The sequence below is a fragment of the Pteropus vampyrus genome, unplaced genomic scaffold, assembly GCF_000151845.1.
Source record: "Pteropus vampyrus isolate Shadow unplaced genomic scaffold, Pvam_2.0 Scaffold95, whole genome shotgun sequence".
Lineage (NCBI taxonomy): Eukaryota > Metazoa > Chordata > Mammalia > Chiroptera > Pteropodidae > Pteropus > Pteropus vampyrus.
In genome coordinates, this window is record NW_011888876.1 from 1,257,467 (window position 1) to 1,273,664 (window position 16,198).

General features: G+C 49.6%; 1 protein-coding gene across 4 annotated transcripts in view; it reads right to left on the minus strand.

Moving 5' to 3' along the window:
• SPTAN1 (spectrin alpha, non-erythrocytic 1) overlaps window positions 1-16,198 on the minus strand; it is a 48,032-nt gene that overhangs the window by 8,809 nt on the left and 23,025 nt on the right. For 3 of the 4 annotated variants that reach the window (XM_011364178.2, XM_011364177.2, XM_011364176.2), the window contains 17 exons: window positions 14,706-14,753; window positions 13,873-13,964; window positions 13,401-13,545; window positions 13,101-13,282; window positions 11,600-11,699; window positions 11,238-11,435; window positions 10,990-11,136; window positions 10,142-10,245; window positions 9,875-10,037; window positions 7,727-7,858; window positions 7,340-7,477; window positions 6,243-6,347; window positions 4,151-4,359; window positions 3,233-3,353; window positions 2,888-3,009; window positions 2,389-2,521; window positions 635-733 (listed from right to left, as the gene is read on the minus strand). In XM_011364178.2, coding sequence (XP_011362480.1) covers window positions 635-733; window positions 2,389-2,521; window positions 2,888-3,009; window positions 3,233-3,353; window positions 4,151-4,359; window positions 6,243-6,347; window positions 7,340-7,477; window positions 7,727-7,858; window positions 9,875-10,037; window positions 10,142-10,245; window positions 10,990-11,136; window positions 11,238-11,435; window positions 11,600-11,699; window positions 13,101-13,282; window positions 13,401-13,545; window positions 13,873-13,964; window positions 14,706-14,753 — 2,238 coding nt within the window. Of the gene's footprint in view, window positions 1-205; window positions 445-588; window positions 734-2,388; window positions 2,522-2,887; window positions 3,010-3,232; window positions 3,354-4,150; window positions 4,360-6,242; window positions 6,348-7,339; window positions 7,478-7,726; window positions 7,859-9,874; window positions 10,038-10,141; window positions 10,246-10,989; window positions 11,137-11,237; window positions 11,436-11,599; window positions 11,700-13,100; window positions 13,283-13,400; window positions 13,546-13,872; window positions 13,965-14,705; window positions 14,754-16,198 lie in introns of those variants that run through there. The other variant, XM_023532998.1, reaches the window with a different exon arrangement.

Below are 16,198 nucleotides of genomic sequence, written 5' to 3' on the forward strand. Positions count from 1 at the left end.
TAATGTGATCCAATCAGAAAGATATCTATTTCATCCAGTGGACAGCTGTACGTGTGAAAGAAAAGGTCTGGAAGGTTAGGTACGAAGACCTCACAGGTGGTCTTGGTGGCAGCCTGATGGGCGAGTTTTAGGATCTGCTCACTTCTATTTCCTGATCGCTCTGAGGGGCTTTATTGTTTGAGAAATACATGAAGAGAGCAGCCGTGGGAGAGTGCCGCTGTCACAGAGGGACTGATGGGGATGCTTCTCTGCTTAATGAGGGCAGAAAATAAGAGCCGCCGAGTAACTTTATGGATTGGCTTCTAAAAGGGAGAAACGTCCAACGAATGGAACTGTTCCCCTGCTTTACAGAACACAGGAATGGGACTGCTAATGGTCTCACGCAAACCTTTGGGGACTCTGCTTGAGGGGGTGACGGGGAAGAGGCTTGAGGGGGTGACGGGGAAGAGGCTTGAGGGAGTGATGGGGAAGAGGCTTGAGGGGGTGACGGGGAAGAGGCTTGAGGGGGTGACGGGGAAGAGGCTTGAGGGAGTGATGGGGAAGAGGCTTGAGGGAGTGATGGGGAAGAGGCTTGAGTGGGCGACGGGGGCACCAGCAGGCAAGCATCTGGCATGGGAACCGGGGTCTTACTCACCTTCTTGACGAGGTCTTGTCCGTTGGTGCAGACGTCATTCACGCGGTCCTTGTGGACGGTGAAGTCCGTCTCAAAAGCTTCGTGTTTCTTCAGCAAGCCCTGCAGCGGGAGCAGCGAGGCCAACACTGAGAGCCTGGCATGAGCCAGGGTGCCAGGGATCGGGGCGGAAGGGAACAAACTGGAAGGGGCCTGCCCCATGGGCATCACAGTCCAGCTGGGGACAGCGATGACAGAGAGGTACAAAATAATGACGAAGAGAGTGAAACCTGGGTGCAGTGCGAGGACCCGCCTGTGCTGGGCCCAGGAGTGACGCAGGGGAGGCCTGCCCAAGTCAGGGGTTAAGGTCTTACTCATCAGTCAGCGTCGCATCCCCATTTCCCTCTAGGACACAGAATGAACAGAAAGTGAGCTTGAGATAAACGCCACAGCATGACACACTCACGTGGAGCTTTACCCTCAGCACGTCTCCTCGGGGACCTTCCCAGCCTTGTCTTCCTCAGGACAACGGATGCACTGGAGACAGTGCCCGTCGGGTTGGCTTCCAGGGAATTCAACCACACAGGGGAGGAGGCCGCTCGCTGCATCCAAGTTCTACCCGCATCACCCTGACCGGCCCATAGGGTTCCTGGTGTGGCTCAGGGGCCACCCTGACTCTCGGTAATGCACACTCTGCTTCCGCGGCTGGTGGCACGCACTCGAGAACATTCTACCTTCATGTGCAACACAGGGAATTTCTTCAAATACCCCGTGACCCTGGGCTGCCCTGTGCCCGCTTCTACTATAGAAGGTAGTGAGGACCACACTGTGTCACGTCTGACATTAGGCCTTAAGACCCCTGCAGATTCTGCCTTTGTCTCTCTGAATGCTGCCTTAGAAGCTGGTCTAGGCCTTTCTGGAAGACGAGGGGCTATGTGGAGGGGAACTGAGACGTCCCAGGCGATAGCTGGCACCAGCTGCCGGCCGCACGACTGATGCCATCATGGACCTCAGCCCAGCTGCCCTCTGCCTCAGTGCAGCTGTATGCAGGAGCCCAAGTGACAGCAGCATTGCACTACGTAGTGTTGCCATGTCCACCAAAAGACGTGGCGAAGTCCTAACCCCTGGCACCTGTGCATGTGGAAGCGAGGTCTCTCTAGAGATAATCACGTAAGATGTGGCCATCGGACTGGGCCCTAATCCACTATGACTGATGTCCTTATCAGAAAAGGGAAACTTGGACAGACACACCCAGAGAGAATGCCAGGACAGACAGACATAGAGGGAAGACAGCCACTGAACACAGAAGTAGAGATTGGAGTGATATGGTCACAAGCCCAGGAATGCCTGGGGTCACCAGAAGCAGGAGAGACAAGGAAGGGTTTGATTCTCTCTGAGAAGTTTCGGAGAGCAAGGCCCTGTCTACACCTTCATTTCAGACTTCCACCCTCCAGAACTGTAATAAGACAATAAATTTCTATTGTTTTAAAGCCACCCAGTTTGTGGCACTTAGTTATGGCAGCCACAGCTAACTAGCGGAGTACTAATGACCAGTGAAGACGACACTAGTAATACTGCTTGACGATGGGGCTCAGTCATGCCAATTTGTCTACAGGGAGAAAATGTCTCTAGCGTGAGGGGAAAATCCAGCGATGAGACCTTGGCTGCTGACTCTGCTCCCCTAGATAGGGCACAGCCACTGAACCAACCAGCAGGAGAATGGCGACCAGCAGGCAGTTGCTGGAGGGGAATCAGGTGGTGTCTTCAGTTTCTCTGACCTGGATAGCAGCCAGAGTGTCCCCATAATCTTCACTGGCCACCAGCGTCATTTTCTCATTGATCCAGGCTTCCTCCTCTTCCACGTTGGCTACAAATTGCTGATATTCCAAGGACTCTTCTAGCCGCTGGCCCCTTGTTATAGGAGACAGAAAAGAATCAGCAATGACCTCGTCCAACGTTGACTGAGAGTTAACACGCGCTTAAAAACATTAACAGTGAGACGAGCGTCAGATGTAAACGGTTCAGTCGAGCCTTCTGCGTAACACGAAGCAGAGACAGTGTTGGTCAAACAAGAAATTCTGGAACCACGTGCTGGGTCCAGATTCACGTAACGGAACCAGCTCAGCAGGGGCCTGTGAGAGGTGGCTCTGGAGCAAGCCGACTGTGGCACCTGCACACCTAAGGGTCCTGGAGGTGGCAGGAGGGCCCGGAAGCTCCAAGCAAGCCTCCCCACCATAGCCAGGAGCGGGGCCCGCGCTCCTCCCTCTGGCCGCTCACCGAGCCGCCGCCAGCTGCTTCAGCTCTTTCCAGTGCTCCACAAACTGCGCCAGACGCTGCTGGATCTCCTCCTTCCCGATGGTGTTGTCGTCAGACAGCTTCTTTCCAGTGTCCAGGACACCCTGACAGACAAGAATGAGAGGTTAACAGCTAGTCCCCGCTTCTAGATGCTTCCAGGAAAAGGCTTCAACATCGCATTCAGAGCTGCTCCTTCCTGGTTTGGGATGAGGCGTCATAAGCGCCGTAGAGACCTCAGGGAAATGAACAAGAGCAAAGGGCTTCGCAGTGCGTGGCACGGGCCCACATAAACCCCGCTGCCCGCTTGGCCGGAAGGGCCCTGCTCACCTGAATCGCAGGCTCGTGCGCGGCCAGCTCTGCCTCCAGCCGTTTGTGCTTCTTCCTCAAGTTCTGCACACCTGTTAAGTCTCGGCCGTAGTCCTCAGAGCTCACCAGCAGCTTCTTCTCCCTGGATGACACAGGCAGTGTCTCTGCACCTCCAGGCTTTCAGCTGGAGATGTCTGGTCGCAAGGGCTATGAAATTCACGGACCCCAGATGCCTTTCGCCCACATCCACCCAGCTCTCCAGGAAAAGCCTTGCCAGTCTTCTGGAAAACAACAGCCTCTATTTCCCAAACGAACAGTGTCCACATATGTCTCTGGGAGCACCTACTGTGTCTGACTCCACAGAGGGTCGGGGTACACTGGAGAGCAGGGAGGGGCCAGTGCTATCACCCTATCAACCCTACTTTACCAAATATACACATATTAAACACGGAATTATGGAGATAGTGATGTAACTTTAAAGGCTGTGAGGAACTGAGAGATTTTTATCTGTAAAACTGCTGTTTACGTGACACATCGACTGGAAAGGGTAGACTGAAACTTGGGGAGGAGTGAGGATTAAAAACAAACTCTCCTTCCTTCAAGAATCTACCTTCCCCAAGTGATCAGACTCTCTTCCAGGTCAGATTCCCCGGGGATGTCAGGGCAGGGTCTAGACAAGGTCGAGCGTCACTGTCGGGCATCGCCACCAGCTGGAGGCCATCGCTGACCATCATCGTTGCGCACGGGGACGTCAGAAGAAACAGAAGCGTTCCATGGGGAGTGTATGCCACGGTTAGGCCTAGCGTGGCTGCTGAGGCTGTGACCTTCTGCCTCACTTCCGTGTCTCACCACTACGGTCCAGTCGTGGGACCTCCTCTCACATGCTTCCTACTGCCATTAAAGGCTCAAGGGGCATCCCAGGGGGCCCACAGCACGTACTTGATCCAGGACTCCTCGTCGTCCATGTCCCGGAAGAACTGGTGCAGGCGATGGGATTCATTCAGCTTGGCTCGCCGGGAGGCCGCCATGCTCTTGATCTTCTGGAAACGACCGTTGATGGTGTCCCGCTTGTCTTTCACTCGGGAGGTGTCGAAGGCACTGCTGGTCATCAGGCTGTCTGCCTGGCCATTCAGGTCCTTCAGGCGATCCTGGGGCAGGGCACATGGTGCGAGGGGTCAGGAATCCGGGTCTCTGGGAACGCCTGCTTGAAACTAAGGGCGGTGTTCCTCGCTGGCAGGTTGGTTTACGGTTTACTCGCTGTGGAATGTTGACATTCTCAAAGTGTGGTGTGTAGGTCCCTGCGGTTCTAAGCGGTCAGGACTATTTTTGTAATAACACACAGACGTTATATTTTTAGCGTGGTCATTTGCACTGATGGTGCAGAAGCGATGAGGGGTGCGCTGGTGCCTGAGCCCAAGGCCGTGGCAAACCGCACTGAGCAAATTTCCTCAGTGCCCTGCACTTGCAGGAAAAAATGCTATCTCACTCACAAACACGCTTTAAACAGCAGCCAAAGCTGTTAACGTTATTAAATATCCATTTTGAGTACATGCGTGGGAAAATGGGAAGCACAGGCATGCACTTCGGCTGCACGCTGGAGTGCGAGGACTCTCGAGGACAGGCACGTGGTGCGAGCTCAACGAGCTGCTTTTTCATGGGCCACTGCGCGTATGTGAAAGACCAACCAACTGTGGTCATTCACACTTTGGGACCTGACGAACACTGTGTCGAGAATGAAAAAGGTGAACCTGTCACTTTAAGAAAAACTGAGTCTGTTGCAAATGATCAAATTCAAAGTTTCATGAAAAATTTGGAATTTTGGAAAATTTCCACCTACTTCTATGAGCCTGACAGCTTTCTAATAAGTAACAATTTTTCTGTTGCAACTGGTTGTGACGTTTACTAATGTGAAGATATAGCAAAACACGTCAACATTTAGAAGATCTACGTAACTCAGTGAACCAGTGTTTCCCAGATGATTTTGCAACCATGCATGGATAAAAGATCCATTGGAAGTTCAACATGACCAGTGGATTTTAATAGAGAATGGTATAAAAACTGATATGGTTTCAGAGTGCACGTCGCAACTAACCTTTAAGAAACTACCACTTTCTGAGTTTAGCGGAGTATCACATATTCACATTAATTATCTGAATGAAAACACTACTCCCTTTGTGAGGCTGTACTTTCATCGCAGAGGACACCTCACGACAGAATGAACTCAGAAGCAGCTATGAGAAGCCAGCTGTCTTCCATTAAGCTGGACATTAGAGAAATTTGCAAAAATACAACCAACGCCACTCTATTACTTTTGTTTTTGGGAAAATAGTTATGATTCACAAAATAAGTTATTTACGTTAACTTATAATGGTTTTATTATTTTCAATAAGTTAATAAATTTATTTTCTTAATCTTTTATTTTGAAGTAATTATAGACTCATAAGAAGTTGCACAGTATCAAAACCAGGAAGCTGACACTGATACCACCAAGCCACAGACCTCATTCAGATCCCACCATTCTTTATGTGTGTTCGTTTGTGTCTCTGTGAGTGCACTGTGTGGTTCCACGCGATTTCATTGTATGGTAGGTTTATGTAATCACAACCAAAATCGAGACACAGACCTTGTTCTGTTAGCACAAAGGAAATTTCCTGGTACCTTTACAGCTGCACGCCCACCCTGTCCCCACCCCCTGACAACTACTAATTTGTTCTCCAACTCTATATTTTGTCATTTTGAGACTGTTAGATAAATGAAGTTGTACAGTATATAACCCTTCGATATCGTTTATAATTTAACTTTTAAAATTCACTTACTTTTAATAATGCTGAATACTGGTAGACAAAGTCCAAATACCAAACTCCTAGGGGCCCCTCGATAACAGTGCAGAGTATAAATGGCCCGAGACCACAATGATTGAGAACCTCGGCATTCAGTGACGGACATCAGTCCCCTTCCCCAAGGACCCTGGTCCTCAGGAGGTGATGCACAGCCGTATCCAGACACTGGCCTGGCCATCCCCTCTGCTCACCTCGTGGGCAGATATATCCGCCTCCAGTAGCTGATGTTTTTTCAGCAAGTTGTTCACAGAAGCAAGATCTTTGCCATAATCCTCAGATGCCAGAAGGGCTTCCACCTGGCAGCGAGAGACAAAAAGGAAAGATCACGTATGGTGCCCATGCGACGTTCCGGACAATCCAGGATGCCCAGCTGTTATTCTGGGTGTCTGCATGGGGAGCGGTGAACTTCCCAATCACAAGTTGTTGTTATGCCTGCTCGGCCTGGATCGGCTCCACGGCTTAAAAGGACTTTGTCCATTTCTGTCAATCAAACTCTCCCTTTCTGTCAATCAAACAGACTCAAGCGCCTATGAATTTAACTTCCACAGCTAAAGGCAGGGTCACTGAACCTTCGCAGTGGTATGATGGCAAAACGCACAGCGATACCACTTCAAGGAAACTGCCCTAGGGAGAGATTCGGCAGCATGGGCAAAGGTTAACATACGAGGTGTTCACTGCAGCACAATGTATATCACCAAAGAGCTGGAATCCCTGAATATCCGACAACACGGGAACAGTTAAACGACGGTACAACTCCATGACGGATTTAGGAAGTTATTCAAATGGTCAGGAAGAATTTCTAGTGACTTAGGATAACACATTCAATAGGTACTAATGATAATTACATCGTGAGCCCAACTATATATAAGAATACAGCTCTACAAATGTTCACGGAAATATGCACAGAGTGGTGATCTCTGAAACTTTCCTATTTCTTATACTTTCTGTACTCTCCAACTTTTCTACTGAGGACGCGTGGCTGACTGTGACTTCCTATCTGGGCCGACTCGGTCGAGCCGCCCGCCACCTGGACCCCATGATCTCCTATTTGCGCTCCCTATAGAGATGAGTCCCACACCAAGATGAGCTCTCTCTCCTCTCAACATTCCCGCCTTCCACTCATGAATCTCACACAGCACACGACTCCCATCTGATTATGAAGATGTCTGCTAAAGGGGGCACCGAGAGAGCCCTGAACTGTCCTGAATTTTTCACTCGCTGACCGATCTACTATCCCAAAAGACCGGACATCCTCTGGGGACAAGAAGGGAGAACCTCTCGGCGTTACCTCAGAGAGCCAGAAGTCGAAGTCCTTGATCCCCGTGTTGAAGTTCTGCTGCTTATTGGCTTCCTTCAGTTTCTGGCTCTTTTCAGCGGACTTTTGCACCAGGAATTGCCACTGGTCGGCCAAGGCAGCCAGCCGGGCCTAGGGACGAGAAGAAGCCATCGGAAATGGTAACGTCCATGGAGAGCCCGCTGGGCTTAAGCCGAGGTGACACAGTCACGAGAAGAGAACGGACAATGCTCAGAGGAGCCATTCCCACCCGCGTCCCTGTCCGTGGTGTAGCCCAAAGTCGCCTATTAAGGCTGTGCTTTAAAGCCATCACCGAGTTGGCTGTAACGCGCTGACAAGTCGAACCAGCCCCTCTCCTCCCTGGGCTGGCGGGGGCCCTACCTTGACGGCATCCTCGCTGCCGGCACAGGCCCCACGCTCAATCAGGGAGTTGCCGGTATCAATGACGCCGCGGATCCGGTCAGCGTTGGCGTGTAGCTCTGCTTCGAAGGCCTGGTGCTTCTGGTGCTTGCTCTAAAAATACCAAAAAAACCCCTTTCAAAACCAGGTCCTACGCGTTCCACCTTCTCAGGGGGAAGGGAGAAGATGGTAGGAAGGAAGGGCGTGGTAGCAAACGTACAGATCTGGGGGCAGTGCTAACATTTTTTGGAGAAGGCAATCACAGAATTTGTGTGACTATTTTCGGGGTCAGTCTGTTGAAAATGCAGCGGAGGGGCTGGGCCAAGAGAAAGGAAACGCTCCAGCTCGAGAGTAGGTGAATGAGTCAATTCTTAAATCAGCTGGACTAGCTATTTGGGAGTAAAGTCCCAAAATTACGTATCTTCTAACATTATGCAGAAGATGGCAATGGCCAACTGCAGTTTTGAATCTACCTGTACGTAAATTTCATCCTCAGCTTTCTCCTTAGTGGACGGAAGCTCTAATAATAACACACACACGATCCCTCAACATCTAAGGCAGCGATCGCTACAAAGCGATGGAACTGACGGTCAGCCTGACCCCCCGTGACACAGGAGACATCAACGGGTGCTGCGGACCTTGGCTTGACCGACTTCTCACGTGGTCGCTGTCATTATCAATACTCTTGGATGTTGTCAAAATCCAAGCTCGACTCTAGGTGGGAATTTCTTTTTACTTTACTAGGAACTAGAGGGCTGGAGGAGTGATGGACTCAGGAATCTGGGCCTGACAAGGAGGGTTTTTAAAATACACGAAGAAACAGGAGATGCGGAACACAAGACGCAAGTGCGAGGATGTAGCTATGGCATAATTCTGGGTGAGAAATGCAGGATCTCGAGAGAGTGTTATTTGGGGGAAAAAAAAAGAACTAAAAGAAAAAAAGCAGTATAGCTGCGAAAGGATTCTGCATCGAATGTTTCATTTCAGGGGCAGCAACTGTCAAAGGATGGAGCCACCTGGCTGGCTGACTGTAGCACTAACACAAAGTGTCTTTGAGGCGTACCCCAGCGCCTGCACCCCAGAACAAGAACAGAGAGGGTCTCGGACACCCACAACTCCTGACAAAGCCCAATTTCCCCTCTTCTTCTGTTTCCTGTTCTGATCACTCTTAGGTTCGAATCCCACCTGTTCTAATTCATTTCTTCCATTCACTTAAGTAACTTCTGAGCTATATTTTGACAGACAACTCCCTTTCGCTACCCCTTGAGTGACGTCCACGTGTACTTTAGCCCCTCACCCAGTTTCCTCTTAGATTTGGGAGATCGTGTGCCTCTCCGTGATCCCCAGCTGCCCGCTTCCTGTGGCCAGTGTGATGCTCTCACACCTTGCTAGATTCCTTGCCCTAGGGCCATGAGCCCACACAGAAAAGGCTGATTATTTCATTTTTTAAAAGCACCTCTGGAAAGAAAGCAGTCAACTACTGCCCCCCAAATCAAACATTGTACAGAACTTGCCTAAGTGATAAACCAAGAAGGGAAAGGGGAACGAAGGCTTGCAGGCTAATGACAACAGAGAAAGCCACATCCCACAGGGACACTTGAACGGGGTGTGATGGATGATTAGAAATGACGAGTATGGATGAAGAAACACCAGCAGACTATGTGTGACCACGACAATGAGAATCTATACAGAACAACACAAATACTGCAGCTCGTTTAACTAAAACTTTTAAAAAACAAAAAACTTACCAGCAGCTTGGAAAGCTACAAAAACAGATTAAAACAACAAGAGTTCAGTACACTGACGTGAATACACAAATCGGCTATTAAACAAACTCATTTTGCTGCCATACTTCCCCCGGGAAGCTCAGCATTTGGGGACAGCAAATAGAAGGGGACCCTAGAGACTTTTTACGGCAGATGTGGTATCGATAGAGACAAAGCAGCTTTGAAGTGGCTGACAATGTGCAAGGACCTTTCACCAGCTTGGCTCATGAGAATAATTCCCACTGGCTTGACCATGAGCGCACAGGTGTATAAGTGTACCCCCCTTCTAGAGATGTCGTCTTTAACGCCATCTACTCAAAGACACAGGCTACTCTGGAGATAACGGCCACCCTGCTCGGCTCACCTGGATGTTGGTGGGATCCTTATATGACTCATCGCTCGCGGTCTGTAATTTTTCGCTGATCCAAGCCTCAATCTCATCCACGTCCCGGCTGAACTGCTGCAGGGTTTGCGATTCTCCCAGCTTTGACCTCTTCTCAATCATCTGGGCTTTTAGACGTCGCCATCTGAGCAAGTGAAACCGAGACTAGACGTGAACGTCCTTCAAACAAGACCGGCCGCGGCTCTCACACAGGCGTGGTGGGACGTGTCCGCACCGTGGAACACCCACCTGTCCAAAACCTCATTGCGCCGGCTAGCAATGTCGCCTTTGGCATAGTGGCCGGCGGCGATGAGCTGGTCAGCAAAGGACTGCAGAGCGGCAATCTTTTCCTCCTGGGGGCAAACAGAGGCGTGAGGTCAAGGTGGGCCAGGTGGCTCTGCCCCGCCTGGACTGCAGGTCTTGAGGAGAGAACGGTTATTTTGGGTGACTGAGAACTAGCTGGTGGCAGGATCGGAATACACTGACACTTTAGAAGCAGAAGTGTAAAAAGCCAGAAGAAAGCTTGATTTCAATCATTATTAGAGTAGAGTTTAACTCAAGAAGACTCCGGGTCACACTGGGGTGGGGGGTGCGGGCAGTGGTGAGAACACCCGTAAATGTCACATTCAAAATTAGGCTTACTTAATAGGAAAAGATTGTCAGATTTTCAATGAGGTGGTTTATAAACCATAGTTACACGTCTTTCTGATTTGGTTACGTTCGTACATTACCTTACCTGACTATAACTTCGTGTTTGTTTGCGTTCCAGTATTTTTTCCCCCTGTGACATCCCCCTTATTAAAACCTCAAAAACATCAGGATTCTTATGTAAAGTTTCAAAACTTACTTATGTAACTACCTTTTTTCCTAGACAGCGCAAGTATTCCTTGGCGATGTAACGGTCACTACGTTGCTTCTTTTGTGTAGTCAAAATCAAGTATTATAACTTAGGAGCGCTGCCAAAGCTCTCTAGCTGAATTAATGAAGTCGGTAACTAATTTTTACTCTAGTCATCAAGAGAGGAAAGGAGAACACACCGACAGAGAGAGAACATCGGGGAAAATCCAGGTTTGGACTCTCAGGTACAAAGTCCTCACCTGGACGTTAATGGCTTTGTCGAAGTCCTCGTGTTTTTTGATCAGGGCCTCCACACTGTCCAGCGAATCCCCTTTGTCTTCGGTATTCAGGAAGGCCTCCCGGGCAGCCATCCAGTTCTCCGCCTGCTCGCAGTCCCGATGAAACAGCTGAAGGAGGGGCGAGACAGGTGAGAAGATAGAACCTTTGACACAAAACACCTGGTCAGAAGCCCTCTGGCCCACAGGAAGCACCTCTCCAGAACAGATACCTGCAGTTCAAGGCACTGATCCAGCATCATCCTGCGCTGCACCCAGGCCTTCTCCAAGTCTGTACGCTCCTGATCCAGAATGTCTAGTTTCTCCTTGATCTCTGGGCTGGCATAGTGCCCATGAGCCAACAGCTGCTGCCCAAACTGCTCAAATGCCTGGAAAGTGCCAGCCCTGGCATCAATTTCTGTCCGGTGTTCCTGCCAAGAGGAGGGAAGGGATTAGATAACTGGCGAAGATGCCCACTCTGATGTCAACCACCAACCCACAACAAAAGGGGTGTGCGTGTGCGTGTGCGTGTGCGTGTGTGTGGGGTGGGTAACGATCTTTGCGGCCCACTGCAGCAACCAAGTTTCTGACCTACCTGGTGTCGTTCCAGCAAAGCTTCGGCTCCAGTGACATCCCTGGCCAGCTCGTCTGAGGACACCAACCCACGTATTCCGTTGATCCAAGACATGAGGTCCCTGGAAACCAGAGCCACAGAGGAACAGCTATTATGCTACCTGGCAAGTGAGCTCTCTGCCCAGGAAAAGAGGGAACCGCATAGTTCTTGTCTCAGAAGGTTATTTGTGGTTAGTCTAGTCAATCTAATGAACAGGGCTGAATCTCTGGGCAAATTATTTCAAAGAGTCTTGTTCATCTTATCAATATATTAAAGAAAAAAAAATTCTTCGGAAGAAAAACGGGTTTATAACTTAGAACAGGCAAACCCATAAAGGCACAAAGCAGAATTGATGGGGTGTTCTTCTAGGGTGAGGATAAGTTTCAAAACTAGAGGGGTGGTCGTACAACACTGTGAATACACTAAATGTAACTGAACTACACACTTTAAGATGACTGTCTGTTACGTGACCTTCACTTCAAAATAAGAAAACAAACACAACTGGGTCCTCCTACCAGAGGCCTATGAAGGCCAAGAGCACCACCTGGCTGTTCTCACAACAGCAGAGGACGCGCCCCAGATCACTCACACACACTCACACACACATAGGTATGCGAGAAAATGGTGTTAGCACTAAAGTATATAAACGAAATGTCTGTCCTCAAGAGGTGCTATTAAACAAGCTACAAATCACCCATTCGGTGGAACGCCAGGCAGACTTTAAAAGACTGGTCCCGAGATCATGGGACATTCTACAAGGCAATGGGCCTGAACTCTTCAAAAATGTCAGCGTGACGATGCAGAGGGTGGAGGAGTCCTGTTCTAGATTAATACCAGACTACGAAATGCAATGATAATTGTCGACTGGATCCTAGACCAAAAAGTAAGCCCTGACTACAAAACACACACTGGTGACAACTGGATAAAACCGATTATGAACCAGCATTAAATACTGATGTGCCACCGTCAAACTTCTGGGCTGGGATCATGGAAATGCAGTCACGCAGCAGAAAGCCCTTGCCCTTAGCTGCGTGCTGGAGGATTTGGGGTACAGTGCGATGTATCTGCAACCTGCTTTCATGTCGTGGAAAATCAAAAGTATAGACAGAGAGAAAACAAAGGTGACAAAAAGTTAGGGACTTTGGATGAAGGGCATCATGGCTGTTCACTTTTATTCTTTCCATTTCTCTGTAGCCCTGAAGTTTCTCTAAAAGAAAAAAAAAAATGTTTGTGGAAATGACTAAGGTACATCTATTTTAAGTAAAAAATATGTCTAAGAAAAAACATAACTGTGTGGCAGGCGGAGGGGGAGATGTGTGTGCACGTACGCGCGCCTGTGTGGACGCGAACTCGGGTAAGGAGCAGACATACTTGTGCCTTTTTGGCATTCGGCAGTCTGACTGTTTCGCATTTGGCATAAATTACCCTCCCAGGGAGAAGGACCACTAGACGGTCCTCCACCACGTGAGCGAGGGCCTCTCACCGGAAGTCGCTGAGGAAGCGCTGCAGGTCGTGCGAGTCGCCCAGCTTGGCTTTGCGCTGGTCTGCACGCTTCCCCAGGCTGCTCCACGCCTGGTTTAACTCCGTGCACTTCTCTTGGAGGTCCTCGGCCGACTCGGGGTGAGACTGGATCAGGCGCTCGGCTGTTTCCCCGAGGGAATTTACCTGGGTGGGGGAGGGGAGTGGTAAATAAGCAAGAAATAAGGGGGCTCTGCTCTGTACAACATAAGACCTGGCTCTGCCTTAGGCACAACTGCAGGAAGCCAACTCTGCAGCCTCTCACCTTGTCGCCGAGAGCCGCGAGGTCTCTCTCAAAACCCTCGTGTTTGCGCTGCAGGGCTTGGACACTGGCCAGGTCGTGACCGTAATTGTCTGTGTTTAGAGCCTGATTCTTCTCTTCGATCCACTCTTTGGTTTCATCAGCATCTCTACAGGCGAGACAGACATTCAAGTCAAAAAATGCTGAGTGTAGCTGCCTTGATTACAGGACAAACAGGAACGTTTTCTTTGGCTGGCGTGTGTACATTTTTCAGCGGTTACCACCCATAGCTCTAAATAGTCAAAGACACACATTTGCTCACTTAGGAGTATTTACTGAGCATCCGCCCTCTGTCAGGCACGGTCCCAGATGCCAGAGCACAACTATCAATGAGCCCAGCTGTCACTCTCAGAGCTTAGCGAGCAAGTGTGAGGACTGAGGGGGCAAGCCCAGCAGTCGTAGAGTCTCGCTGTCCCAGCCCTGCGCTGGCCCTCACCTGTGGAACCTCTGCACCTCATGGGCGCTGCCCAGGAGCTGGCTCCGCTCCTCGGCCAGCTGCTGCAGGGACCGCCAACGCTCATTCAGCTCCTGCAGGAGGACAGTAGAGCGTCAGGCCCACGCCAGACGCTGTGAGAAGGGCCAAAGCACTGGTGCTTTAACTTGAAAGGAAAGACTGGGACACAAATCATTTCCTCTTTCCAACCTTCCTATTTGAACACATCAGTGCACAACTACAGCAAAATTTCAGAAAGTCAGAACCTTGCCAAAGCTAGCCGAATCTGACGGCGTGAACTTTCCCAACACCTGACCTGGAATCACCTTCGATACAGCTGACTCCACCTCACTCTCAGCTCCTAGCCTACCGCCTGCCGTGTAGCAACTACTTCGCAAATAACTGCCAAGCGGATAAATCCCAGAATCTACTGCCTCCGAAGACCGAGCCTGCTGCATCACCAGGCCCCAGCAGGCCTGAGAATACAGGAGTGCCAGGGCAAGAGACAAACCACCCTGGGGTCCAGAAAAAAAGAGGCCGAACCTCTCCTGCCAGGAGGCAAGAGAGGCAGCCACTGCCTTCTGGACAATAAGCTCCTTGCAGCTCCTGGACCTCCTGGGACCTAAGGGAAGGCTAACTCTGTGAAGACCTGAAGAGTTCGTGGCCGGGCAAGCCAACCTCGGTGCACAAAGAGAGTTAATACTGGCTCAGGACACCCTTGGACCCAGGAGAGTGACGTGTGCGACAGCTTACACAACTTATCAGGACAAGATTTCCACGAAGACAGGAGAAGGAAACTGGTGGAGGAGGCAGAGGGACTGGTCGTGGTTTCTTACCTTGATGGAATTAAAGGTGGCCACGGTGTGAACCATCAGGCGAGCAGACTATGTGGGGGAGGAAAGCAGAAGAGCAAAAGTAATCAAGCGTCTGCCAATTAAAGGACAAAAATCTGAGATGCAAGTGCCATTTAGTTCCCGATCGTCAACCAAAATTAACTTAAAAGGATACTGTCAGAAATCTGAGCAGCAGCATTGATAAAAGTATCGACCACCAGAGAGTCATGGAAACACCCAAGTGCACAATTAGATGACACTCAATGATTAATTTTCCTTGATGAAGAGTGAAAATAGTGAAAAACACCATTAAAACAGCTGGTTGGACAGAAAAACAGCTCAAAGGTTCACGGTTAGTGTCTTTTTCTTATCCATACTACAGAACAGTCCAGAAAACATAATTTAACAAATGCTAGCAGCTAAGACTGTTTAACAGGCAAGCAGACCAATAATTTTATTTCTAATTATGGTTATCGAGCTGCTGTTGTTTTTAAGTATCTCCTTGAACTAAAGGCAACAGCCTTACCAGATAAAAAAAACGTAAACCAACGAATTAGCTTTCTTCCCATCAACATAGTTACTTCTTTTAAAAATGAAATGTCCCTTGGGATCTCAGAGCCCATTTCATTTCACCTGAAACTCCATTTGGCACGCACTGTGATGCCCACGATCTTCAGGGCATGCAAAAAAAAAAAAAAGGGGGGGCCAAGCTGGGACGCAGAGAGGCTCATCAGATGTTCCTATGATACACACAGGTGACATTTTCAACCACCATGGGTGTGTACAGGATTCAGGAGGTAGACACCCACTGTCTCTAATCCATTTTAGAAATAGGTCTTGGTGTTTATAAAGCCATTTCTGAAAGAATTTACATTTCTGAAAGAAAACCTGTCACCAGAAAAACTGCCAGGTCAGACAGGTAAGGCTGTTGCCCGTTCACGTCACCAATGATCACATTTTGCTATATAAGAAAAAAATTAACATTGAGAAAAGGGGAGAAAGCGAAATTAAAGCCTATTTAATATGAAAAGTCAGAGCCTGGAGGGGTAGGAGGCAGGAAAAACAGAGCCTTCACCTCAGCCCTCAGACAAGGAGACCGCGGCGGGGAGACGCACCCCCCTCGCAGGGCTGGTGGCGGGAGGCTTTTTTGTTTCTAGGTTTTCATGCGTTCTTCCCATCTTAGGAAAAATGCCCTTTTAAAGTAGAAACCTGCTCTCACTTGCCTGCCGATAACTCAAGCGACGTGCTCCTGAAGCGATGGGTCAGGAGGAAAGAAGCTAAGCATCTAGGATGTGGGCAGCTAGCTGCAGAATCCTGGCTAGAAACACCGCATACAAAAAAAGCCTCTCCCCTGTGCTCCTGGTCAAGCTCCAGCCCGGCCTCGCCTGGAATGACGGCCGTTCTAGCTGGTAAACACCTGGACACCTCTTATTCCTCCCTTTTCACCTTCTCATCTCCCTCGGGATTCAGTGTCTTCTGGGCAGCCTTTCGTGGGC